The sequence below is a fragment of the Dermacentor albipictus genome, chromosome 4 (genome assembly GCF_038994185.2).
Source record: "Dermacentor albipictus isolate Rhodes 1998 colony chromosome 4, USDA_Dalb.pri_finalv2, whole genome shotgun sequence".
Taxonomy (NCBI): Eukaryota; Metazoa; Arthropoda; class Arachnida; order Ixodida; family Ixodidae; genus Dermacentor; species Dermacentor albipictus.
This window is the reverse complement of record NC_091824.1, coordinates 171,308,705-171,336,050: the sequence shown is the minus strand read 5'-3', so window position 1 is coordinate 171,336,050 and position 27,346 is coordinate 171,308,705. Positions and strand designations below refer to the sequence as shown.

General features: G+C 44.0%; 1 protein-coding gene across 1 annotated transcript in view; it reads left to right on the top strand.

Annotated features, from left to right (window-relative positions):
* ergic53 (protein ERGIC-53) overlaps nucleotides 1-27,346 on the top strand; it is a 59,377-nt gene that overhangs the window by 4,874 nt on the left and 27,157 nt on the right. Inside the window, exons 2-10 of the mRNA XM_065432512.1 lie at nucleotides 491-547; nucleotides 921-1,018; nucleotides 4,357-4,464; nucleotides 5,358-5,419; nucleotides 6,764-6,863; nucleotides 8,050-8,173; nucleotides 13,147-13,524; nucleotides 19,227-19,353; nucleotides 23,446-23,617. Of these exons, the coding sequence (XP_065288584.1) occupies nucleotides 491-547; nucleotides 921-1,018; nucleotides 4,357-4,464; nucleotides 5,358-5,419; nucleotides 6,764-6,863; nucleotides 8,050-8,173; nucleotides 13,147-13,524; nucleotides 19,227-19,353; nucleotides 23,446-23,617 (1,226 nt within the window). The remainder of the gene's footprint in view (nucleotides 1-490; nucleotides 548-920; nucleotides 1,019-4,356; nucleotides 4,465-5,357; nucleotides 5,420-6,763; nucleotides 6,864-8,049; nucleotides 8,174-13,146; nucleotides 13,525-19,226; nucleotides 19,354-23,445; nucleotides 23,618-27,346) is intronic.

Here is a 27,346-nt window from a genome sequence, read left to right as displayed (position 1 = left end):
GCATCATCTGGGAGGTCTGTCGGTGGCGGCTGCTGTGAATTGCGCCCACTCATTGCCTTCGCATTGGACTTGCAATCTTTAGATTAGCAAGGCAGTCGCACCACACTTCACTCCATTTGCAACATGCCGCACGAGGCAGATCGTCTGCGCCAGCCATTATATCACAAAATAAAAACACGTATAGAGCTGCGCTCAAATTTCGCATTGGTGAATCGACAGTGAATTTTTTTACCTTCTGTTATGAGATGTCAAGTCTATTGTTGATGCCCAACATATTTAGTTTGCAAACAGCCAAGTAGCAACGCAGATCATTTTGGATGTTGAAACAGAATGTAAAGGCGCTGCTGTTATGCCTACAATCCAGAAATATTACTTTTTGTACTTGTCGCGCAAGCAGCAGTATTTTTTTTTTTTTGTGTGGCAGCGCGGATCGACCAAAAGGGAAGCTGCTGCTTCAAGACTAAAGGCCCGTGCTGTTTTCTTCCCACAGGTTGCATAGCCAGTGAAGAAATGGTTCGAATTACGCCGTCCCTGAAAAGCAAGAAAGGTAACGTCCTTTCATTTTCTTAGTTCTTGTGCATGTACTGTATGAATGTCTCCTGTGGGTTACTTTAGGAGTGGCTAGGTGCTGCTATTCAAGGGGACAAAAAGTGCAAGCATGTGAGTCAAGACGTGTTGTTCACCATCTTGCAGCTTTTTTGTGCAAGTTTGCATGTTGCTAATGTTCTTGTTTACACGTTTCTCAACGATTTAGTTGCTTTGCTATGTGCTGAAAAAGCTACACGTGTACACATTTTGCATATGCTTTCTTTTTGCTTGCTTTTTTGTTTTTCGGTTCTAGCAGAATTGAGCGCGCAATTTATTTATTAACTTGGCACATTTTCTTACGTGTGATCCCTTATCAATCCACTTCCTTGCAGGAGCCATCTGGAACAAGAACCCAGTGAACTTTCCCTGGTGGGAGGTGGAGATGGTCTTCAGGGTCACTGGACAGGGTCGCTTGGGTGCTGATGGGCTTGTGAGTGTCGCAGTGAAATTCACTGCTTATTTGTAAATCCCTTGCACCTGTCGCAACATGTCTTCAGCTCATAATCGATTCTTCTCTTTGTATTTATAGCCTGGCTGGTGACCATGCATTTGCGCACATTTAAACAATGTGCCGAAACAACTGTACGACATTAGGCAGCCATGAGTGGAGAACTCTATTTTCACATAGCAGGCCATCACTTGTAAAAATGCGGGATTGAAAACAGACGTTGGGCATCACACTCGCATCTCAATTAAAGCTCAAGGTCAAGAAATAGCACGCATAAGCGGAACAAATGATGTCAAGGATGTGACGGTAACCCATTCCACTAGCTTCACCAGGAATTCGCTGTTTGAATAAAGCTTTCGTTTTTTTGTTTGCATAGGCTCGCAAAGTACACTGCAAGAAAAATAGGGCTAAAGATATTTTAATACACCTTACAAAACAAAGGCATAAGCTCCCTTTGGAAGGTCAGGCATGTGTAGTTTCTGCATAGGATAGGCACAGGCAGCTGCATAATGACCCTCTTTTGACAGAGTACGACTACGGTAGTAACAAACAGTGTCGTCTAGGCATCACAGCATTGTAATACTCAATACGAAACTAACAATCACTTAACTGGAATGAACAGTACAGTAGAAAATATAGATGCATATGCATGCATAATAGTGCCGGAAAAGATTTCGTTACAAGTTGTCACAGTGCATTCTTATAGAAAAAGAAATCAACAGTTCAACTGAAGCACGACCAGGACAAAAAAAAAGCAGTTGTTTGCATACTATGCACAACACTTGCGAGAAATGATAAATGATGCCTCAATGCTTTTTCAGTATAGTGTTGTGGTGTTCACAATGTAAAGGACAGTCCTTTAACCATTAATGTAAAAATGATATCGCTTGCTGTCGTGGCATGTGGCTTTGGCATTGCGCTGCTAAGCACGGGGATCCAGCATCGAATTCCGGCCTTGGTGGCTGCATATCGATTAGGGGCGAAATAGATTAACACGTGTACCGTGCATTGAGTATATGTTAAAGAACCTGAAGTGGTCTAATATAAACAGGAGTCCCCCACTAGGGGGTGCCTCATAATTGTATCTTGGTTTTGGATTGCAAAACCCCAGAATTAGGTTTTTTGATAAAATGATGCTTATGTATTAGTATTCAGAATGTTGGCAAGTTTCTGTCATAACATGTCCAAATGGAGCATTGGGAACAAATGGGCAGTTTGTTGCATACCCGAAATTCTTTGGAGAGTGACAATGACTGCAGTTTAAAAGACAAAGTATGACTCCCCGAGCGATGTGCAGCAGACTCCACTAAGTAACTTCGGTAATTTCATATTTATCGTAGCTGGCGGGATGAAATTTGTCACATTTGCTCAAATTTTGTATTTGATTGTACACATTAGAATTGAAATACCTATACGAGAACCATGTGAAAAATATTGACATGTGTACTTGTTTATCGGGTGACCACGTTTCACTGCCAAACAAATGTAATTGCATAACGCGTGATGCGCCTGCATGTATCGGAAGTTTCTGGAATGTTATTGATGGTTCTATCCGCTTTCTTTAGTCACCGAACTTTGTGTAATCTGATTGCATGTATGTACAACGCGAATAGTGTAGAACTTTCTGGAAGGCACACGGGCACCAGCGATTACTGTGGAACGTTCGATGGCTCATGTATAAAAGCCGATGCGCTTGACCGGCAGAGCAGATTTTCGACGATCGCAGACTGTGTTCGCCGCTATCGTTGTGCTTTGAGTGTAACCTGTTTTTGAGGGCACAGGTTCACCCAATAAAACACAATTTTCGCCATTCACAGTTTTGCTTCTTTCTTCACCGTCACTACCACATGACCATATTTACATTTGGTTCCTTGATTCAAATATGGCAATAGTATTTGATTCTGTTATTCAGAATTTTCAAGTATTTGCACACTCTGAGTGAAAACACCAGCTGTAGTGTGGGTGGGTGTAACATTTTGTAGAGGGGTGCAAGTACTGCAATAAAAATATGTTGACCTTGCCTTAGCAAACTCGTATGTAGTGAATGGGAGACTTCCCATCCCCAGGAACACCTTATGAAGGTAGTAATGTTCCCTGTGTGGGGTGCACACACACCTAACACATTGTTTGTTTCCCTGGGAAATGAGGAATGAACATAGCTACATGCCTGAAGCTAGATGCACAGAGATGAAAACACTGTTCGAGAATTCTATGAAACACTAATTCACTGAAACTTTTAATTTGACCCTTGTTAATTAGAAAAATCAGATAACGTGGACTTGCCCTCTGGTCCCGGCAAGTGGGTACATTATTGAATGGCATGAAACTAATTTGGACATGCTCGGCTGCGTCCAGGCCAATTTGAACAACCCTTGAATGTGGCGAGCACAGAGCTTGATTGACAGAATGCAACGCGAGAGCAGTAACATTACTGCTCCACTAATTGCATTAAACTGTGCCAGAAGGGGAACCCTGCTCTCCTGCGAAGATAAGCCTGCGGCCACCCTACACAGAAATTGCTCAGGCTTTTGAAAACACAACTAAGGCATCAAGCGCCGTTTCTTTTTACCATCAAAAGCAACATGGCATTGTCTGGCGGGCATGAAGTGCTTTTCATATTTTGTGGGCTTTGTCTTTGCTGAAAAAAAAAAAGAAATGTGATGTCTATTCTACATTTCTAATACTCCCTAAGTGATGTCTTTACAGTTAAAGAAACGTCTGAAAAGTTACCTAATTACTTTTCACTAGCTGTTGTCAGGGGCCAAAAAATATTGCCGGCGGTTACTGCTGAACTGCACTCCAAACAACATGCATTTGGTCTTATTTGCATTGAGTAATCCAACCTTTTTAAAGCTTGATACATGGCAGATGGGACACCTTGTATATACAGGGTTATCATGCACCAAGATTTTAAAATATGCAAATGCCACATAGCTGGGCAGAATTAAGGTAATGTTTTGTGCCGTCACTTGGAGATGTTCAGATTATTTTTTGCATTCTGCCTCGTTACATAATTAATCTTAAGTAATCAGTTCCTCAAATGTTAATTCGATTAAAAGTGTCAATGAAAAAATTGTAGATCAATATAAAAAAAAACTCGCGATACAGCTTTCTGTTGCTCAATACGTGCTACATAAGTTTTTCTGAGAGTGAAAGAAGCTTGCAAATACAAGCAAAGTGCCTCCAACGGCCAGTCGTGTGGCAGTTGGGACACGCTGTATATAACTACCTTACTCTCCCTGCAGTTTAGCGAATTGTTGTGAGCATGTTTCTGCACATCTTCGCAAAGGTAACATGAAGCTTCACAATCCTTTTTGTAGGCTTTCTGGTACACGAGTCAGAGGCAGGCTGAGGGTCCCGTGTTCGGCAGCAGTGACAAATGGATTGGTCTGGCCTTGTTCTTCGACTCCTTTGACAATGACGGGAAGGTTGGTACAGCATGCGACAAATTTACAGCTTGCATTTTCATGAACACTGAGAAACCGGTTCATCTAGTGTGTTTATTATGTGGCAGTGTGACTAGAGTTGTGCTGTTATGGATGAGGTCATAGGTTCGATTTCCTGCCATGGTGACCTTGTTCTAGCAGAGGTAGAGTGCAAAACTGCTTGTTTACTTAAATTTGGGTGCCTACAAAAGGAATCCAGGTAGCAGAAATTGTCTGTAATGCGCCATCATAGCATTATGTATTTCTGTGGAAGGATAAGCACCGTTACTAAACTGTTAGATACGCTGCAGGTTTAAAATACCGTATCAAAAAAGTGGAGGATGTGTATAAGTTAGAAGTGGTGTTGTAGTGAAAAAAATGAACCAGGGCTGGATAAGAGAGAGTGAGAGGAAGGAGAGGATTCTACTCTGGTGGCTGCTGCTTACGGTGTGGCCACCGTATCTTGAAAGTGATCTGCGATGTGGACAAAATACACCGAGTAGTGCCGGTAGCGTCGTATGCACTGTGCTTTCGACGTTTAGTTCACGTTGAAGCAAGAGACAGCATGAATGTCCATTTGCTCGCTGCTGCTGCTGCGCTTGTCTTGCTTAATTTGCTACCACAATCTCTTTTGCCTTTCAGGTGAAACTGCGACTTTTTTGTTTGTTTTTGACTTTGGATGCTCATCACTCATTCTTTGCAATAAAGTTGTTTACATTGCGACGAAAGTTTTGGAAGTGAGGCGTTTTGGATATTACGGACTTGGGATAAAATGAACTTTTTTTGTAGAATTATCAGGGTCCATTGTAACGAAGTTGACTGTATTAATTGACTTATAATTGCTCCTAAGGATGATTAGTCTGAAGAATAAATGTTCTTATGGTTTCCTCTGGCAGCACAACAACCCTTATATTATGGCCATGGTCAACGATGGCACCAAGACTTATGAACATGAAAGGTAGGCATTACCTTTGGCTCTTGCACGCAAAAACAAGCCATTTACTTCATTTAAGGCAAATGTACTGTTTCACCCCAGGTCATGATTACCTGTACCATTGTCCACTTTCTGACTGGTCACTTGAACGAAAGTGCACATTTAGTGTAACAGTTTGTAAATGTAGGTGCCGCCTGTATATGTCGCTTTTTATTGTGATAGCAATTATATGGACACTCCAGGCCCATTCCTGCTGTCGCCATGATGTTCGGTATAAAGTCCAAGGGTGATAACATTGTCACCGTGTGCTGTATGTGCAAGTGAAAGCGGGCGAGGGTGAGCAAATGGTGGCGGCTCGACGTTGCGTGGTAGGGACATTCTGCTTCAGTGGCTGCTGCATGCGTAACCGCACAGGCCCTATTTTGAAAGCAGCCTGCTATGGGGCCAGAGTGTGCCGAGTGCTAATAGGCTCATGTGCGCTGTTTTCACTGCTTGGTTCTTAAAGTGAGAGGCAGCACACGAAGGTCAATTCACTTGCTGTGGCTGCTGTGTTTCCTCACTCCAACGTTTTGACAGAGTTTCCACGGTCATTGAGTGAGATGTGTTCATGTTTGCTTGTGCACCCTTGACACCATACTTGTTAATTTAGCTGGTAAGCGTATGTCTACAAGTTTATACAGCCGATAAAACTATTATCCCTACTTTGTATAGCTGTCTACTAATTTGCTATCACAATCGATGCTTTGCCGTTCGGGCAAAAGTGGAACTTTTTCTTATTATTCTCTTTTATTGTGGCTTTCATGTAAAAATTAAGTGTGCATGTGATTTTCTTAGATACATCAGAAATTAAGTGGTGCTGCTGGATTGGTTTGCTAGTGTGTTGAGTTGGTTCAAGTAGATTATGATGGCAATGCAAAGGGGATGATGATAGAGAAAGGACACAGGCCAACCATCGCTTGTGCTGTCCTTTTTTTTTCCGTTGTGGCTCCTTTTGTGCTGCCATCATACTGAGGTTTGCTAGTGCTGTCGGAGTTGAGGCTTGCATTGGCAATGACCGGCTCATGTGTGTTTGGCATTGCCACATTGCCACATGCAATGGGTTGCAGGAATAAGTCAATTCATGAAAAAGCACGGTCTAGATAAATGAAAGCACTCAGCTGTATGTTGTGGTGCAGGAAACAGAATGGATATAATGCATATAAGTCAGCAAAGTCTTGGGCATCTTAGCCTTCTGAAAGATGCGTTTGGCCTGTTGGCCATCACTTCATATCACTTCATCATTACTTCATCATTACACTGCAAGACTTCACAAGGATGCTGTAGTGGTACTGTATCTCTATGTATGAATTAACTTTTGTATTCTTGCAGTGACGGTATGAACCAGCAGCTAGGTGGCTGCCAGCGAGACTTCCGCAACAAGCCCTTTCCTGTGCGTGCCAAGATTGAATACTACCAGAATGTTCTCACGGTAAGCTTCTGTCAGTGGTTACTTGCATTTCTGGTTTCTGAGCTGTCTTATGGAAGGCAAGGATGTGAATGTGCTTTAAGGCATGCATATTAAGGCCTAACAAAATAAGGCAAATAATTAGCTGTGCATCTTATTTTAGAAAGCTAAAAATATAATCTTTCTGACAAAAGGGAGTGTGGGGATTGTGACTTGGATGGTGGCCACCACACCTGTGGCATTGTGTGTTGAGATCCTATCCAAAAAGATTGAGTGATGCATAATGCAATGTGCGAAATTTCTTTAGTCGTATTCATTGGCTTCTCGGAGCAGGTGGCATTGCCACCAGCTTTGATAACGTGGCGAGAAAGTTGTTAAATTTAGCAAGTTTTTGGTCATCTTAAGAACTCTGCCTTTCTGGAGTTCTAGTGACCATTTTACTCACTTTTTTGATAACTTAAATAGCTAGCAAATTGTCTTGCTAAAATTTCGAGGGACTTTGGCTTACTTTAAGGCCCAGCTCCCAGTTTATCCCAGTGGGGATATTCGCTTCCATTTGTTGTTACTTGTTAACGCATACGAAATAGCTTGTTAATCAGCCATTTGGGAGCATCAGAGCTGCCCTTCTAGGCAAAGCACAATTTTGAGATCCAATGCCATTTTAGGTATTTTTTTTTGCATTACGATCGTTTCACCACTGCAGGAGGTAATATAAAGCTATGATTTTTAAAATGTATGATAAGGAAGATGTTTAGGAACAGCCAAAACAAAAAAAAAATACATTCTTGCAAGTCGTCGTCATTATGTAGCAGCATTTTGCTAAATATGGAAGTGCTGTGTGCAGTGACCTGACGGCATTGTCCACAATAAAGTTACCTACACTGGTTGCCACAGGAAAGTTAGGATAATTGAGCAGGTTCAAAAAAAATTGGTCTATGCCTTGACTATATAGTGGCAAAGCCGTAATTATTTGCTGTTTCTTGTGCATTAGGTTCAGTTCCTGTTATAGTCGGGTATAAGAAAACTACTTTTAGGTGCAGCACAGTTTCTTCCTTACCCATTACATTTCCTTGTCTCCATAAGCCTATCTTATAAGTTACGTATCGGCTTTTAACTAAAGCATTATGCTTGCTTGTTTTTGCCGCCATGGAATTGAAATGGCTAACCAAGGTCCTTGACTTGAGTTTGGCTCGCACGTGCCTTCCTTCAGGTGCTGTTCCACAATGGCAACACCAATAACGATGGCGACTATGAGATGTGCTTCCGGGCCGAGAATGTGTTCCTGCCTCAGAATGGTTACTTCGGTGTGTCTGCAGCCACGGGTGGGCTGGCAGGTAAGTGCCAGCAGAGACCTGCTGCCCTGTTTTAGTGGCCATCGTGCTTTTCTGAGTGCAAGCTTGCCGATTTGACTTGCAGTCTCTGCAGCCTCATTTCAGTTAGGGAGGAATGCAGGAAGACACATGTACAATGCTCTAGGTGCATGCAGAAGAACCCTTGTCATTCAAATTTAATCTGAAAGCCTTCACCATACCATCTCCTTAGACCCTGTGTTGCTTTATGGGATTAAAACCAATTAGGCAAACAGTCATTCAAGCAATCATAGAGAACACCTGCAGGCTATTAATACAGCACGTGTGTGTTGTTCATAAGTTTGCCTGGCTGCTCTGCAACTTAAGTCACAGTAGCACCAGTGCATAATCCTGAGAATAGGTTCTCAAAACCTATTGCATGAGCATGATTACGATTTACAAGCAGTAAGCACGTGAAGAACATGATCTATCTTAAAGGGACCCTGGAGCACCTTTTGTATATGTGTGTGGTATCAAAGAAAACTCCTTGTGTATCTTGCCCAGCAAAAAGATTTTGAGTATGCCTTGACTGAACAGAGTGATTGGCAGTCAAATGCTGCCACTGCAATGCCCTGCAGCCCTGTGGGTCTGTTGTCCTTCATATTGCACACAAAAATGTGTGCAATCTTTGTGAACACAAGAATTGTTCCATGTGGGCATGGAACAATATTGACTATTCTCCAACCACCAATGTGGCGTGCCTCTGTCGAGTGTTGCTGAAAGCTGCTGAAGCAGGCAGCTACTGTTTTTTTTTTTTTATTCAATGTTTACCCCGCTTAGCCTGAAGGCGCTGTAGCAGAGGAGTTACAATGCCGAAACAAAAAACCCACATCTTCATTGACACAGCACACTTGCTGACTTGATAGGCGATTCCATTCGCTAATAGCATGAACAAAAAATGTATTAGCATAAATATTAGTTGTAGTTCGGTATTCTGAAATCTTGAATTGATGATGACTACGTGCAAAGAGACATAATGAGGCCTGTGTAAGCATATTTCCTTTCCTAGGCCAGTTTTACCGTGAAATATTTGATAAAGCATTTTCAGTCTCAATTTTTTTTGGCGAGAGGAAAGAATTTCCCATCCTATTTCATTCTTCATATTAGTACAGCTATCCATTCTCGAGTACTGGCATAAGAGAAACCTTGCTGCTCTGTTCTGGATTTTCTCGAGTTTATCACTTATAGTGTTTTTCGCCATGAGTCCCACATGGCACAAACGTATTTGAGCATTGGTCGAATGTATGTTAGGTAAGCAGTTGATTTCAAAGAAGGCGGTGCATGTCTCAGATTTCGCTGTATAAATTTTAAGGTCCTGGCGGCCTTAGCAACCACTGTATCAACGCGAGCATTCCATGAACAGTTGGCTGAGAATGTCACGTCTAAATATCTATAGTGTAATTTTGGTTCACTGTGTTATTGTTCATGACATACTCGGAGGTTATCCTGTGTTTTTTACGTGTAAATGTAACATGAACACATTTTTTTAGTAAAGTTCATTTTCCATATTGAACACCATTCAAGAACACATAAGTCACCTTGTAACAGGGCTACGTCATCTTCTTTTCTAATTTTCGTATACAAGACGCAGTCATCGGCAAACAACCATATACTACAGTAAAAGCTCGTTAATTCGAACCGCAAGGGGAAGCCGCTTCAGTTCGAATTAACGAAAGTTCGAACTAACGAAAGTGAAGGAGGGCAACAGTACACTGCGATTTGAAAGCAGTAGGGCATGTCAGAAATTTGGCGTGTCAAAAAGTGGCACCCGCCATCTTCAAGTCGAAGCTCTGGGTCTGACTGTGCCACGCCACCGATGTCCACCGAAACGAACGTTAGCCGAGGCTTAACATCATCACAATGAATCGCGACGGCCGATACCTCCTAAGCTGAAAACAGAGGAGCACAACTGATGAAGACTGCCGAGACAAAGACGCTGAACATGTGAAGGTGGCGAAGGCCCTGATTCGTTGGTTCTTGATTGCAAGCGCAGCTGCGACGTACTTGATTCGCTGTGTTTTGGAGCTTGCCGTGCCATCTCCGCACATTAGCAGCTGTACAAGATTTGCAAAAACTCCGAGATTCGCAACGGGCAAGAAATCTCGGAGGTTACGCAGAACGGAGAGGCGGCAGCCCCCGCTGCCTTCTAGCTGACCCCTCGTCGGTTAGATTTTTTTCCGATTTTGCCTTCTCTCGCCGTTCTCTCCATTTCGGAGGCAATACAGCCTTGTGTGTAGGCAGCAGGCGCGTTTCTCTGGCCGTGTGCCAGGCGAGCGTAGTTCGAATTATCCGTGAGGGAACCTTCTCGCATTCGAATTAACGGACTTTTTTATACACAGACTTCTGTGGAGCTTGGCCGGACCAAATCGTACAGTTCGAATTATCCATAAATTCGAATTATTGAAGTTCGAATTAACGAGCTCTCACTGTAGAACCAATTTCTGAACAAATGTCATTTATATATAATAAAAATAAGAGTGGCCCCAGAACTGACCCCTGTGGGACACCCAGTGTGGTATCTACGAAACTAGATTTCTTGTCATTTAATACTATGCATTGTCGGCGGAATGATAGTTTTCAATCCAAGCTAGAACTGTATGGTCAGTATTTCGGAATGCTGGTTTTCCTAAAAGCAAAGGGTGCGGGTCTGAAACAGTATCAAACGCCTTTTAAAGTCCAGGAAAAGGCAATCAATTTGTCCGCCGGTATCTATATGAGATAAAAGATCATGATAAAATTCAATCAGTTGTGTTGTGCAATATAGACCCTTCAGGAACCGATGTTGTTTTGAAGCCAGTATGTTGTTTTTCAGTAAATATGTCATTATCTCTTTATATAAAATGTGTTCTAATAATTTACATGGTATGGACGTAAGTGAAATGGGCCTATAGTTATTTACATCTTTTTTTGACTCACCTTTATGAATGAGGATGACATGTGCAATTTTCCAGTCATCCAGGAGGGCACCAGAAGATAGACTTGTTGTAGAGTACCCTACATAGATATGAAGGGAAATCGGTCCAGCACACTGCTTTAGAACTTTGCGCTATACTGGTTTCACATTGTCGTGACCTGTATCTAGTTCAGATGAGCTTAAAGAGTGGTGCACTAAACAAAAGACGCCACCAGCCACGCTGGATCTATCTTTGCAATAAACAACAAAGCCTTCTGGAAAACTTCACTGTCTTTATTAAAAGAATTGAGCCATGATTTAGTCCCAAAGACTGGCACCTTCACAGAGTCTATAAGAGCAGCAAGGTCGTGCACTTCTACAATGCTTCTACAATACAATGCGACGATGCTTCCACAATTCACTCACTAAACAAATCAAGTATCTTTTCTCTTGTTTGGGTCACTCATTTCTTATGTCTAGAATGACTTCTTTTTTTTTTCTGTATCCCACTTAAAACGTCTTTCCATTCACAACCAACTTATCAAAGCTTAGTCTGACGTCATTTTTTTCATCCGCTTTATTGGCCTTAGCATATTCCCAGAGCCTTTTTCGAATATCTCTTGTTTCAGGTGCACGATCTTGGCCGACACTGTATGCAGTTCCTGTGAAGTTTCTAGCATTAGAATGTTCGATTTTTCTTTGCAGGAGGCAAAATTGACAATGATCAGTCTTTTCTTCATTTTGTTATAGCGACCTTTACGGTATGCTCTTTCTACTGACTGCATCTCTAAGCCTAAGTATTCTTTACAAATGTTTTTGAGCTATTGTTCAGACTGTTCCCACATTTCTGATTTGGTAGCATCGACTCCGTTAAAGACTAGGTTATTTCTGCGGCTTCTACTTCCAGAGTCAACGCTCTTATTGTGAAGTTGTCTAACTGCTTTCTTTATTGTCCCAATGGTGCTCTCTTGCACATTGACTGCATCTTTAAGCGCTGTGATCTGGCCTTCTGTCACGTGCAGTTTGCTGTTAATTTCTGCCATCATTGCTTCATGCTTTGCTAGTCTAGTGTCAATGGCCTCTAATTTAATCAAAATTGTGGCTTGACCATTTTGCAAGCTTTTAAACAGTTCAGGGGAGTGGGGTTCAACTCAACATCCCTGGAAAGCAATAATAGCAATACTAGGTACAAAACTCTATGCGCAAAAAAACGAAAATGTTTTCTACATGGCACCATCGGCACGTTTCTTCGGCGAACAGGCACAGTACTTGTAGGACAAGGAGCCAGCTGGGCACACAATAATCTACAAACCAGAATTGGATATTTATGACTAACCTGCAGCAACAGAAGAGGCATAAGCTGCATGTTGGCTAGCGTGCCAGCTCCAAATCCCACGTAGCCAGCTTGGCGCTCAATTAAATAAGGGCACTTGGTGTCACATGATTCTCATCGCACGATGGTGATTTGATGACAGTCCCCATAGATAGTTTCGTTCCTAAACGGCTTGGCATTGATAGTGACCGGAGACGTCAATGCCGGCGCCATCCATGACGATGCTGTCGATGAAGGTAAGTTCCGAGCGTGCGCTACTGCTGGTCCTTCTCGGTCGACACCGAACTTGGGCGTTGCTGCAATGGCGCCAGCAACCTGCATCAACAGAAAAGGCGTAAGCCGCATGCCTGCTAGCGTGCCGGCTCCAAAAATCCTTTTTTCCTTCTTTTTCTTAATTTTTTTACTTCTCTCTCTCTCTCTCTTTTTACGTGGGATCTAGCAGCCGCAGAACACATAATGCAATCACAGTTTGACAATGTACTGAACTTAGGTGCCAAAAGATCATGTGTTCCAAGAACATATGAACTAGTAAAAAAGAGGCTTAACTGTATTGGGTTATTTTTTTACTTCTCAATCACGAACGTTAGCGCCGGGTAATCGTACATAATGGGATTGTATCAACGAGGTTCTACTGTTGAATGCACTTAGTTTCTCAGAGTGGAGACTTTCATGTGTCCAGGACTTAAATGGTCACCTTGTCAGTGCACTCTTTGTGTCCCCTTTTGCTTGCAGATGACCATGATGCCCTGAAGTTCCTGACAACGAGCCTGCTCCCAGAGGGCCAGCAGCCCGTGGCTACACAGACCATTGCCGATTCGGAGAAGGAGAAGTTCTCAAAGGAATACGAGCAGTACAAGGACAAGCTTGAGCGCCAAAAGGAGGAGTACCGCAAGCAGCATCCTGAGGAGGCTGCTAAGCATGATATGGAGCATGGCGCGGGTGCCGAGCAGCCCTACGACTCTCCTCAGCAGCGTGAACTGCGCCAGATTTTTGAGGGCCAGGCACACATGTTCGAGGGTCTCAAGGCCATGCACCGCAAACTGGATGAAATGCTGGGCCGCCAGGAGCGCACCCTATCATTGGTGTCGGGCATCCAGCAGAGTGGTGCAGGCAAGTGACTGCCCTCCCTGGTATTTTTAATTCATCACTATGGTGGCTCTGATATCTACCGTAGGGGGCTGTATAGTGTATTGAGCACTGTCAACTGAACCTGCTGGAATTGAGCTAACTTGTCTCTGAAGTCCTTTTCTTTTTCTGCCCCTAATTACCTGTTATGCCATAATTTATGCCATATGTCCGAATTAGTTTGATTCCATTTACCCTTTGAGGGTCAATGACGTAAATATACGGCACCGCGAACGAACTCTAAAATGGTCAATGTCGTATATTTACGGTGTGGTCTGTATATTTAAAAAGCACGGCAATTTCCTAACTTTTTTTGTTACAATGTTTACGAATTGCCTTAACAAAGGTTGAACAAACAAGGTTTTCCTGTTATGGTGTACTGGAAAAGGGCATTGTGTCGTCCGTATAGCAAAACAATGGGAGAACCGTGGTCACTTCAGCGATAAAGCCACTAGACTGCGCTGCGATCGACTGGTGTGCATAGTGTGCTAAATAAAAGTATATTTATTGAAACTTTTTGCCTTGGTAAACTAAAACGCCCTCAAAAGAAATTTGAAATTAATATAATTTGCAAAAATTAAATACGGCAAGCTGTTAGCATACATCAAACGTTAATCGTAACATTAAGAGACAGAAAGAGAGTGGTGCGGATCGGAGAGCAAACGAGGATAGACATTATTCTAATTGACACTACGAAAAAAAAAAAATGGAGCTGGACAGGCCATGTAATACGTTGGATAGATAACCAGTGGACAACTAGAGTTACAGAATGGGTGCCAAGAAAAGGGAAGCGCAGTCGAGGGCAGCAGAAAACTAGGTGGGATGGTGAAATTAGGAAATTCGCATGCATAAGCTGGAATCGATTGGCACAGGACAGAGGCAATTGGAGATCGCAGGGAGAGGCCTTTGTCCTGCAGTGGACATAAAGATAGGCTGATAATGATGATGACATCAATGTCACCGTCGGAGCTTGCAGGTTTCCAATTGCAGATCGTGCTGTGTCTGCTCAGTGTTTCGGTGGCAGAAGACCCAGTGCTGTGCCCTTACGGATCTGCTTGCCAGCAGTGCCTCCAGGCTGCAGCGAAAGATAACACTGCTGTAGACCTGGGGGCTCCAGCACCCCAGGTCATCACAGCAAAAAGAGCCGCATTTTCGCCGCCGGATGACACACTGCCGTATTTCAGTACTATACCATATTCTTGTACATGGCAACACTCAAGAATTCTCTCATTATACAACCACCGAAGTTATATGAATGGAATTTGTTGCATTTAAAGGGATACAGAATAAAAATCGAAGAATATAGAGAAAGCCCCACAATTGCATTCCTAAGACACGATTGCTATAGCATATAGTCATTATTCGGGTTACTTTTGAGCGGATGGCTTTATTTTTGACTATCTATGAGCGGCCACCGCGTCACTCGCAAAGCGCTCCCGACAACAAGCCGGCGGATCTGACGTCGCACCTACCCTCAGCAGCCGCGGAGCGAGCTGGCCGGCTGCGCAGTTTTGTTTTCCTCGCGCTGCGCAGTGCAAAATCCAAAGTTCTAGTGAGAGCGATAGCATGAGCGGAACTTATGACTCCGACTTGGATGAGCGGCCTACTGAACGACCACGAACGATAAAGGCGTATGCCTACGATCCGTCCGCGTCAAGCGAAATTGACGACGACCTGCTGCAGCAGTGCCCCTCCGCGGTGCCTAGAGAGTCTGGACCAGCAAAGTGGTGTTTATACTCTGCATTCCATGTACACGCGTTCGCCTCGAGGGATCAGGGGCGACATCATAGGTGGAAACCAGATATAAACGCGGTTCCTGCGGCTCGGATCGCAAGCTCGCACCTGTCACGAATGAGTTAGCGAGACGAGAGGCACACGCCTCATTGACAGAGTTGCATCCGTGGCGGTGCGCCCAGCATGATTCACTCACACAAATGCTTTGCCATGTTTAGCTTCAACAGAGTGAGGACGCTTATGCCTCAGGCTATGCAATGTCAGGCGACATAAGGAATTTTCTCTGCGTTCTGCGCAAAGCGGCTTGCTCTGCCCGCTTGGATGGGTAGCTGCTAGCGCGTAAAACATGAAAGCCACCAATGCACAATACAGGTGCCGTGAGTACACACTGTACGAAAAAAAAAATAAAAACGTAGAAATCGTTGAAGAGTGTACCTCCCTGTACCTACGCCATCGGAGCAGGTGTGGCTGGCGGCGTGAGCAATAAGTCGGCTGCGGACTGTCGCGCGGCAGGTGCTTGATGCGCGCAAGTAGCTGTTTTGAGAATAGATGTGATGAAGCAACGGGTGAGGATTGAAGCCAGGCATGTGCAGTGACTGAAATGCGCCTCCATAAGCAGGGAACGTCTTGTTATTCACGGAGTGAACGAGTACATGCGCAGCGATTTCAGCGTCCCGTTGTTTCATCGCAGCCGAGCACTCCTTCCCTTGGTGCACACTAGATGGCGCCACCAGTCTCATGTCGGCGAATTTCTTTTCGTCAGCCGTCGCTTCAGGTGATGCGGATTTCGATTCATTCTGGCAGAATTGGCCAAACATCTGGCTCAGAGCGTCGTACAAACGACAAATTACGGTCAAACGGCACCTGTGCGCAAAACTACAGCGTGAACAAGAACGCGAGAAAAAGACTACCGCTGCCTGCGTTTTCACATGCGCACAGCAGACCCTCGGCATTTTGCGGCATTGACACGGCTGCTCCACACATTAAACCACAAATCCACGAGATGAAAGACGAGGTTTTCGAACAGCTCACACGAGGAAGCGGTACGAATAAGACGGTCGAACAAAAAAAGCGCATTGCTGCAAACTTCAACTCGCCCCTTCGTGCGCTCAGTGTGGACGATCGCTCGCAATGGGCCTCGAGGTGGGTAAGCGTGACGTGATATCCGGTTGTGCCAGAGCTTTCGGAGGAGGCCGGTAGGTGCTGCGATTTGAGAAATATTCACCAAAATAATTACTTTTCACTCACTTCTCCTCAGAAAGAGTGTTGTTTTGGTCGCTCTTGGTGTGACAGCTATCACTGGAGACAGAAATCTCAGCGACAAATTTTTTATTCACTATCCCTTTAAAAAAAAATTCTACCAATTGTTGAAAGCAGTGTTGATTTAGGGCCCTGAATTGTTTACCAAAATGGCCATAAATTTGTAAATATATAAAGATAGCTTAAAAATAAAGTTTGCAGCTATACAATTTTGCACTAAAAGAAAGAGATCAAAATTATGCAGGCCCTCATCCATCAGTTCGGCTAAAGGCGGGTATGATGCATTAGCTTACAGTACATGCGACATTGTTGCAGCTTCCCCTCCAGGGTGTCTACCAAGCGGGACAGCCGGGAGAACTGGGAATTCTCAAGGATTTTGAATAGTCTGGAAATACTCAGAGAAAACTCGGGGAATTTGTGCTTCTCTCAGGGAAAATTAACTGCTGTTTTATTGAAAGGGAACGAAAGTCGTGGTAATGCTGTCTTGCGTAACAGAGGGATCGTGACGAATCATCTTTACATTCCGTGTCGTTGGCTGGAGGAGTGCCAGTGTACAGTCAACGACCGACTTTCCGGACGCCCGATAATTCGGACAGCTTTGACCCGATGGGTCAATGTGTAAGAACGTCTGAAATTTCAGATGCAAGAAACCTTCGGCGTCCGATTTTCAGAACTTTTTGTAGTGACTGCAGGTCCGAAATGGCATTATAATCAAAGCCACCACTGCCGCCATTTTTATTACATCGCCACTTCGAACCCACGCACTCGCATGCAGATCCACTGGGAGCCGTAGCCGCCACCGCGGTAAACGCTAGGTCTAGCTGCTTCGACGTTCGCTATTAAGCTTCTTGCCATTCCGCGCCGTATTTTTCATTGAAATAATTCGCCGCTGTCAGCAATATTACTGGCTCCATCTTTGTAGTCCTCGCGATTGGCTTTGAAGCTCGGAAAGCACAGGGCGTTGCTTAATGCCGGTTCCCGAAAGTCAGCTTCACCTCTGTAACATTTCTGTTAATGTTATCCGGTGAAGCATAACAAGTGTGTGAAGGGCCAATTGTCATGGGACACAGTATCTATTCCTTAATTATTCATGTGTCCACCCGTCACCTCCTGTCACACTACGAGCACTGATATGGCGTAATAAGTGCACTGGTAGGCCTTTTCGGGTGTGCCTGTGGTGATTTGAGCCCTTAACGACAGTAAAAGACGTGCATTCATTTTTTTGAACAGCCCGATTTTTCGGACGTTCTCGCGGCCCCTAGGGAGTCCGAAAACTCGGACGTTGACCGGACAACTGATGAAGAGGATGTTGCCAATGGTCTGCGAGGCGAACGCGCGGTGGAAGGAGGGCGAGAACAGAAGGGACCTACACATTGAGGAATAAACGGGAAAGGAAGTGTCTTTCAAGGAGCTTGAGCTCAAAAAACAAAGTTTTAGCTGACGCTAAGATGCAGGTGTCCCTCATCCAAACCAAAATAAACTCTTTAAAGCAGTGAAATGCAAGATTGAGGCATTGTGCGCAGGCTGAGAGCATGTCAGGACAGTTGAGGTTGACTTGTGAGAAAGTTCAGGCTCATACCAATGAGCTTGCCATCAGTTGATAGAAATAACTCATATCCCCTTCAGTCACGTATGGCGTCCACATTTGTGGACACGACCTATTTTTGCCATATATGTGCAGTGGTAGCAAGGAATAGAGTACTAACATTAAGCTTAGGGCAAATTGAACATGCTGATAACCTAAATTACTTCCATTTTGCTTCTGAGTGATATGTATCGTTACAGAGTACCGCTTTGATGAAGGCACTACCATGTTTTACGCGATGCTACGACGCTTGACTTGGGGCATGTCAGTAGCAACCTTAATATATATATATATATATATATATATATATATATATATATATATATATATCTTGAAATGCTTGAGGCTAATGAATAACTGGTGCATGTAATTCGAGCAGGGGATTTAATCCTTGTTATGAAGAAATGTAGCATGACTGACTTTACAATATTGAAATATTTGATTACTCTAGAATTATAAAGCTTCATCATGAAATGCTTGGAGTCATTCTACCACTTTGCTTTGCTTTCAGTGAAATCTCAAGCACCATCTATGTTTCACACATGTATTGACAGCCGATCATAATTTGCGACTGAAAGGGATATTCGAAAACATTTGTTTCTGTAGGCATCCCCTTTTTATTCATATTTCAGAATGTTTGGCTTGATTTGCAATGAGTTTTACCGTATTTTTCAAAGATATTTTATTCACTGTGCATTTTACTAACCGCTTCCTTCTTATTTCTTTTTCAATAAAGTAAATGCTGCTCCTTGCTATTTAAACTGGATAAAGTTGTTTCATTTTATTTTTTAGCATGTTTACTAGAGAGCGACAGCATTGGGAGACATGGTATCAGCCTGTCTTGACGTTTAAAAAAAAAAACTGTCGCTCAGGGAATTTCGCCAAGGCACTCGGGGGAAAACCTGGAAAGCTCGGGGAATTTGGAAATGCCAACTTGGTAGTCACCCTGCCTCTCACAGTAAGAGTGATAGTTTTGCTGTCACAGAATTGCAATTTATTGATGCAGATTAACCTAATATTGCCCTTCCTGTCATGAATAGTAGTTTTGAGCATCCCATTTCACAGTATGGACATGCTCAGTCTTACTCCCTCTCTCCTGTGCACCCAGCCGGTGCAGTGCAGCCACAGCAGCCTGGTGGCCCACCTGTGCAAGTGCAAAGTGTGATGCAGAGGCACGAGGTAGATTCCCTGCTGAACAGCCAGCGGGAGCTCCTTCTTTCTGTGCAGCAGATCAAGTAGGTGGCACCCTCTAATGGCATGCTGAGTTACATCCTCACTGAACGACTGGGATAAAGTTCTGGGTTGTTGTGTCCAAGCACATACAGTGGAACCTCGTTAATTCGAACCACAAGAGGACCATGAAATTATAGGAATAAAACAATGTTTGAAAAAAAAAAGCTCCTTTGAGCACTGAGCTCGGTATTGTGCGCACTATAGCATGTACTGTAGAACCTCGTTTACATGTTTTCAGAAAAAATATGGGAAAAAGTGTACTGAACAAGGAAACTGATGATCCAAAGCTACTAAAAAATTCGACAGATTTAACTGTAGTTGACATCTACTTAATGCCAAGCCTTACACAAATCATTGCACACAAGATGCTGACGCTTGTCAAGCTGGTGGGGCTTCAGCAGTCCGAGACACATCTTGTTGTTTACCTATTGTGTGGCGTTCTGAGACGGCCACAGTAAATTGATGAAATCGAGCTGATGGGTGACATCTGATGCTACCGAAGTGAAATGTGGCGCTGGCATCGCATCTCCTACAGCAAGAAATGGCGGTGCATTCCGATTGTTGCCTACTAAAAGCGTGCAGTGCACTGCCGACAGCGGTATGCCGCCATGTGCTTTAAAACAGATAGCCAAAGATGCTTATTGCAGTAGGGTTGGTGATGATAGCTCTGAATGCGGCATGCGATGACCCGAGAGAAGATTTGCTGATACCAGAACAAGAAACTGAGTGCACGCAGGCGTTTTCACGTGATATGGGCGGTCAAGTATTGCAGTGAAGCTGCTACGGTGAGCAGCTATATATACTGTTCTCCATCGCATGCACCATACTCACTTTCTTGTTTACATGGGATATAGTTGCCGGCAAACGTACCATACGATTGCAGTTTCGCGATGTCCTGAACGTTAGTGCCAAAACATTGTTTTCCAGGAACATATGAACTGGTAAAAATAACTTAACTCTGTGACCATCTAAAAGCTCAAATAAACGAAGTTTAAAATGTTGAATTCGCTTAAAAATAAGTTCTTTTTCTGCAAGCGGCCAAAAAGCCCTATCCACATGTTATGCACGTATGCTTGCATACAACCTGGTCAGTCTTTATTTGGACCATTGTCGCTATAGGTGGACAAAAGTACGGTCTCCAAATGCACCAGCTCCATCCCCTGCAACTTAAGCTTACTGCGCTTCTATAGCCGTATGATCACAGATTTTCGCTCAAGTCATTGTCCAGCAGTTCGCTCACTTAATCAGCACCTTCTTCTACGGAGGCATTGAGGATGGCATTGGCTCCGCTCGAAGCTGCCTGATAACTGCAACATATAAAAATTTGTAATGGCAGTCAAGGAAGTCGTCCATAAACGTGTTGCGCATAAAGAAGCAAACCTTGACCTGCAAAAGCCGTGTGAAAAATTGCAAATGCAGTCTTCCACAACCTAATGACTTAAATTGGCTTTTGTCATGCCTTGGGTAAAATTGGCCATGACTGGATTGACTAGGTGATAGACAATTACATTTGGTTTCAAGGAGGCGCCAGTAACATATAAAAAAAAAACTGTTGACTTCCCTGATGGGAGTGACCCTGATGAGACTGCTGAAATTTATTGAGTTTTCTGGCGGACAAAATTAAACAAGATGCAGAAAAAATGGCAGAACACATCACTCATTCATTTGGCATTATTTGCCTGCTTTGAAAACTCCTCCAAATGAAATGCATGCCCACGTACTATGTGTCGAAAGGAGAAAACCAATGTAGAAGTGACATTAAAGCTCCTAAAGGAAGTAGAAATCAACCGTGCATGAGATTCTTTAGCAAGACAAGTGGGCAAAGATCCATAATATGTGTCGACTTAAGAGGCAGCTTTAGCTCGGGCCCAACTCCGACGCAGTCTATTCAAATACATGTAAAACGCAAAAATGTTTTTATGAGATGACCCCTGAACCGCTTTTAATGAAATTTGTTGCATTTGAGAGAAAAAGTTAAATTCTAGTGACTGTTGGAAGCAGAATTTCGATTTAGGGCCTGAATTTTGTTAGAAAAGTTATCAAAAATTTGGAAGTTTGAAAAACATATAAGCACGAAGTTTATAAATTAATAGCGCTGCATCAAGAACAGATATTGCGGTTCTGTAAACTGCATTTATTGGATCATTGAAAGCGGACAAATTCGATGTGTAATTTTATAACTTACGTGAATTTGTTGCATTGTTTAAATAGTTCTGCAAAAGCTGTATTTCCATATCACTAAATTTCTTGAGATTCATTTGTAACATATAAATTTTGTCCACTTTAGATGTAATATCAGATGCAATTCACAGAATTGTGGTATCATTCTTCATTGCTGAGTTATAGTTGTAAACTTGATGGAAATTTTTAGAAGATGAAACTGATTTTTGCCAATCTTTAATAAAAAATTGACGACCTAAATAAAAAATTCAAAACCAAGTCACTAGATTTAAAGTTTTTCTTTTAAATGCAACAAACCTCGCCAAATTTGGTGCAGTGGTTGCCGAGAAAAACAAATTCTCCTTTTACATGTACGGTATTTAGATAGGAGCACCCGAGCTAAAGCTTCCTCTTAAAGTCAACTTTGCAGCATGGTTTTCGAAGTCAGATCACCGCAATACATCCGTGCTATGCAGTGAAGCATAAACATGCCGTCAAGGCACTTTTGCTTTTGTGTCCGATTGCACCACAGAGGCAATTTTCAAGCCAATTTTCCTTAAAAAAGATGAACAAGGTGGGCGTTAGAATTGGGTACATATCATAACTTCACATTGTGAGCTATGGTGATTGCTTGAAAATCTTCCTGGGCAGGTTAAAAATAGGCCTCTCTGTACTTTTTTCCACCCCTCCGACGTTAGTGAGAGGGTTTAAGGGTGCACGAAGAGGTGTGCCATGCAGGTTGTGCGGCACTAAGGCAGGTGTGGTGAAGTGGCTCGCATGTTTTTTCCCCTATGATATTGAGCTGCTTTCTTTCGGCGCACGCATCCATTAGCCAAATTTAATTGGTATAGCCGACAACGTGGCATAAGAGCATTTAGTAAGTGGTTTATTTTACCATAGAATAAGTACAAAAGTTAGCGGTGCATCGGCTGCTCATTGTTATATCCTACATATTGATGCGAAAGCGTCGAATGGCCCATTGAATGAAAAATTTGCCGTCTGTCATCTGTAGCAGTGAAGTGGCAGGTAAATTCCCATTGGCTGTGACTCCATGCCACAAGTGTACCTCAACAGAGCAGAGTGGGCAAAAGGGAACACCTGCTGCCACGGTAGGGTGCCAGGTGTTGCGTGAGAGGAGGGGGCATTGCCGTGACACCACGTCAGCCTCACTCTCTGGAGCCTGTGTTATCCGTGTGTTCCTTGTCCATGGTAAGGCCAAATCAAAAAGTGCCGAGCATCCCAATGTGCTCGCTTGCCTGCGAGGAGTTTATAACTTGAAGGACTGCTCTGCGGCGTTCATTTGGACATTGACGCTTTCACATTCACAACTCATAAGTGCTTAGGTACATGTCCTCGGATATTTTGTTAAAACCAGTGTCATTATGAGTGGGTTCGACTTTATTGTCAGGATTTTCACTTCCTACACCAGAGTAAATAATACAATTTAGCAAAAGTTTGGAAATTAGGTTCATAACAAGGGATACCAAGAATCACATAGAATTTTTTTGATGGCAGCATTGGGACATTCTTACTTGTACATTCTGCTGGTTCCTATGTGGCTCGGTTTGCAGTGATGCAGAGGTTTTTTGGCATTGGAGCTACAGAAATCACGCCTGAGCTAAACGTTCGGCTGCTCCCAGAGCAGTTGGAGGAGGCCTGTGACTGGCATTTTGCCAGATGTTGGTCGCAGTCGCAGCTCAAAGAAGAGTGTCTCCAAACACTGAGATAAAGGGCACCACTCTGAATGAACCAGGTGAATGTTTCCTGAGCACTTAGTTTTGACCAGCAGAACGGAAACACCACTCCGAGAGCGCACCGAAATTACCAGCCGAATACACCTTAGTGTTTCGGAGCATTGTTTAGGACCTCAGGAGGTGGTCCAAATAAACACCCAGACTGAGGAGCACATGGGGTGACTCTGTGGTGATGTGCAGGACCCTGGCTGCAGAAGTGCAACAGAAGACGGGCACACTGCTCAGCGTGCAACAGCAGGGGGGAGCAGGAGGCGGTGCCGCACAGACGTCTCTGTCGACCGAGCATGTGCAGCTCTTGCACCAGGTGCAGGAGAAGCTGGCTGCCTTCAAGGCTGACTCGTTTGCACAACAGGTGAGAGGGAGGCTTATTGCGTAAGCCCTTCAGGAAAGTACCACACATTCTTGTGTCAGGGCTGCACGTTTTCATTAATTTGGGCTCAAGCTATTTGAGTGTGACCAACACACGAGTAAGACATAAATTTGTGTCTGCTTTAAAAAACAAATGAGCTTGCCACCATGTTCATAATATACTTTAGCTCAGACAGCACAAAACAAGAAAGGAGGCAGGACAAAGTGGATATCTTGCCTCCTTTCTCACATTCTCTTTGCACTAAAGTTTATTAATAACATGGATGCCGTGGAGGTCAGAATTATTCTGGAGTCTCTCCACTATGGCATGCCTCATAATCGAATTGTGGTTTTGGCACGATAAACCCCAGAATTTATTTCTTTGTGAATATGCACCAACTTGCCCATCGGTGCATTTTGCTGCCATGTGGGACAACTTGGGGAAACCTTCAATTTGCTAACTCTTTTGTCAGTGCTCGGATGTAACCGAGAAGCTTAAGTCAGATGTAACCGAGAAGCTTAAGGAGCTGAAATCTGTCATTTACATACCGTGTTTACTTGCATAGTGATCGCACTTTTATGTAAAAAAAAATTGACTTAAATTCAGGGATCATTGCGCGGGTTAAATTTTCCGCGAAAAGAAATTTTTTTATCCCACATTTGCTGCAAGATGACAACAGGTCAACAAATGGGCAGCTTAATACCACAGGAGTGGAAGACGTGACAGCGGGACCTCGCTGAGAAACTCGTCCACCACTCCTTCAAGGATTTCGTCCACGTAACGCTGTCCGGTCAGTGTGTGATCGAAGAAGATGGGACCGATTATGGCACCGGCGTAAATTCCGCACCCCACATCGAACGACGACTGGTACTGGTGCCGATTACGCTTTACCCGGTGTGCATTGTAGTCACTTCAATAGTGTGCATAATTCAGATTTACGTGGGCGTTTCTCTGAAAATTCGTTTCATCTGTTCACATGATATTGCTCAAAAAGTCCAGTGACTCATCGGCTTTTGTGAGGACCCAGTTCGACAAATCTAGACGATTCTATATATACAGGTCCATATCTTCCGAGCATTGGTGCTCGTTAAAGTGGTACGGGTGAATGGCCGTCGTTTAGAATCCTCCAAAATGATGACTTGGAAATGGGTACGTGGGCGGCCATGTCCCGCATGCTAGCATGAGGGTTTGAGGTCATAAATGCTAGAACATCCGTGCATAGGCTAGGACTCAAAAATGGAGTCCTATGCCGCTGTTTCTTCAAGCTGCCGGTTTGCCTCAGGTTTTCATAATTTCTAGTGGTAGTTGATGCGTTTGGTCTATCACCACACTTCCATGACTGATATACATTATCACGATATGTTGATATGCACATGCTACTGAGCCAAGACAGAGCGGTGGATTCGCCGCTGCAGCTGCTTCTGGTCCAGTGGTGTGGACAGGTTGGGCATCCCGCGACATCACATGAAAGTGGAATTCTCTGCTACTTGCAGTTTGTGCAAGTTTCGTGAGCCCGCAAAACCAGCGCAGCACTACACGATGACGAAACTACTGAAACGCGAAAGCACGGGCAGCTAAGAGTCGAACGAAAACGACACCTTTTGTTTGCCCATGTCATTGTCAAGAGTAATGCTAATAAGTTCTTTCTTAAAAAAAAAAAGAAATTCAACTGGGCAAGTAGCATATTATTTCATGCTATAATACAATACAAGGATGTTTTTTGCAACGAGTGGTTGAGAACAGTCAGCGACCGATAATTTGGACTCCATGGGTAGCGTAAATAAGTCTGAACTATCAAATGTCCGAAAAAACGAATGTATCCAAAAAAAGGTGACTTTATTTACGTTTTAAGGCCCCTGTGCACAGAACAAGTGGTCGATGCATTGCTGCACGCGCTTCTGCTTATGTGCAACCAAGTCCACCTGTATTTCTGCCAGTTTTGAGTTTCGCTGTATGCCGACACAAGGACTGCAAAGGCTTTAGTCAGATCCGTATGTGGAAGGCTCCTGGGCTCGTGACACATCATCATCCGACTCAGAGCCGCTGTCTGACAGTGGGAGAACTTGGTCAATTATTTTGTTCAGTTTGGCACATGATAAAACTGCGCTGTCGATGTCTGCAAAGTCTTCAGATATAACGGTGGCAGGAATCTGTACACTGCAGCCTAGCAGGTCATCAATGACGTCCGCATTTGAGCTCGTGGTAGGCGGCAGTGCAGCCTCTTCAGTTGCGGAGTCGGGCTCATTCGAACTTCGGCTCAGGACTAATTTGGAGTCGGTCTGCGAGGGTACCGTTGGTACCATTTGATGCGGCCTATCAATAACTTCACGAGAAAGGCTTCTTGGAGCCAGCAGAGCGCTGTCTGGAACACAAACTAAACAAACAAGCACAGCGTGGCAGCATGCTGTCCGCAAGGCAAACTCATCAGAAAGAATGGCGTTATCAGGCCATGTGTGGGGGTGCTGGAAAAGGGTATGATAATCGTGATGTTGATGCAACCTCACAATTCAGGCAAAGCCTCCAATATTGGCAGTTGCAGGAATTTCAGAGGTATAGAGCAGTGACTAAGGCAAGGCCTGAGAGATTGCCGTCTAGCATGTAATCTCCAAGGCCAACTTGATGTATCGTTCAGGTTGCCCGAGGAGATAACAGCGGCAGAGTTGGCATACGCTACAGCCACGGATGTAGGGGAGAATAAGACACCCAAAACTCTCCACGAATTTGACTCAAGGCAAAAGACACGCTCTTACCAGTAGTGCTGATCATGAAATTCTTGAGACTATGGATTCAAGCAAACAGTTATAACACTGAAACAATCGGAACACTTTAAAAATGCATATTCCAATTGACGAGATTGATCTCCAGAATTGCCAATGGACACCAAGGAATCAAAAAGGCCAACATAATCAGACTGATTCAGGCCCTAGTCCTCAGTAAAGTGGCCTACATATAGCACCATTCCTCTCACTCAAGACAGATGAACGAATTTAGATCAACGTGATTAGAAAAGCATACAAACAAGCCCTAGGTATACCCATAACAACACCAAACAACGAATTCGAGGCACTAGGGGTTGTCAGATTTGTTGTACAATCCTACCGTTGTTAACCTTATGTAGGAGTCGTCGGACTATCTCGCCGCTGCCACCATTTGAAGAAGTTGAAGGTCGTAGAGAGGAACTCGGTGAACAGGATTTATTTACATATTTTACATTTTAAGCAAGATGCATTGGCAGTCTAGCGCGACTCCCATATGGAGCCTGCAAGACTAACATACAGCAAACAGTTTACGGGCACACAGCTCACTACTACATTTCCAGCATGACAACGAGCACTCAGCTCCCGACAACGAGCACACTCTAGCAGCCGGCAAACGCTGCTTATAAGCTCTCCGCTCGATGTCGTAGTTCGACGTCACCGTTCGAAGTCCCCGTGGACGGAAACGTTCGTCCAGTCATTGTAATCTAGCCGCCCCCCCCGCAGGGCGGTCCACACACACAAAGGCTCACACATTCGAGTGTCCGGAGCCGACGTCAGAGGGCTTCGTGGAACTCTGCGCCGTCCCAGGTGGCGCTGCTGAGTACCGCATTCCTGAGCTGACCGCGCGCCACGTGGCTGCCGGTCATCCGCAGTTCTCCAAAGGGCGCTTCGTCTGGTGGGCTTGGAACACGTGCAGCGGGCTGAAAGCTGGCACGTTGCCACCCCGTACGGCCATTCCTTACAGCTCCTCCAT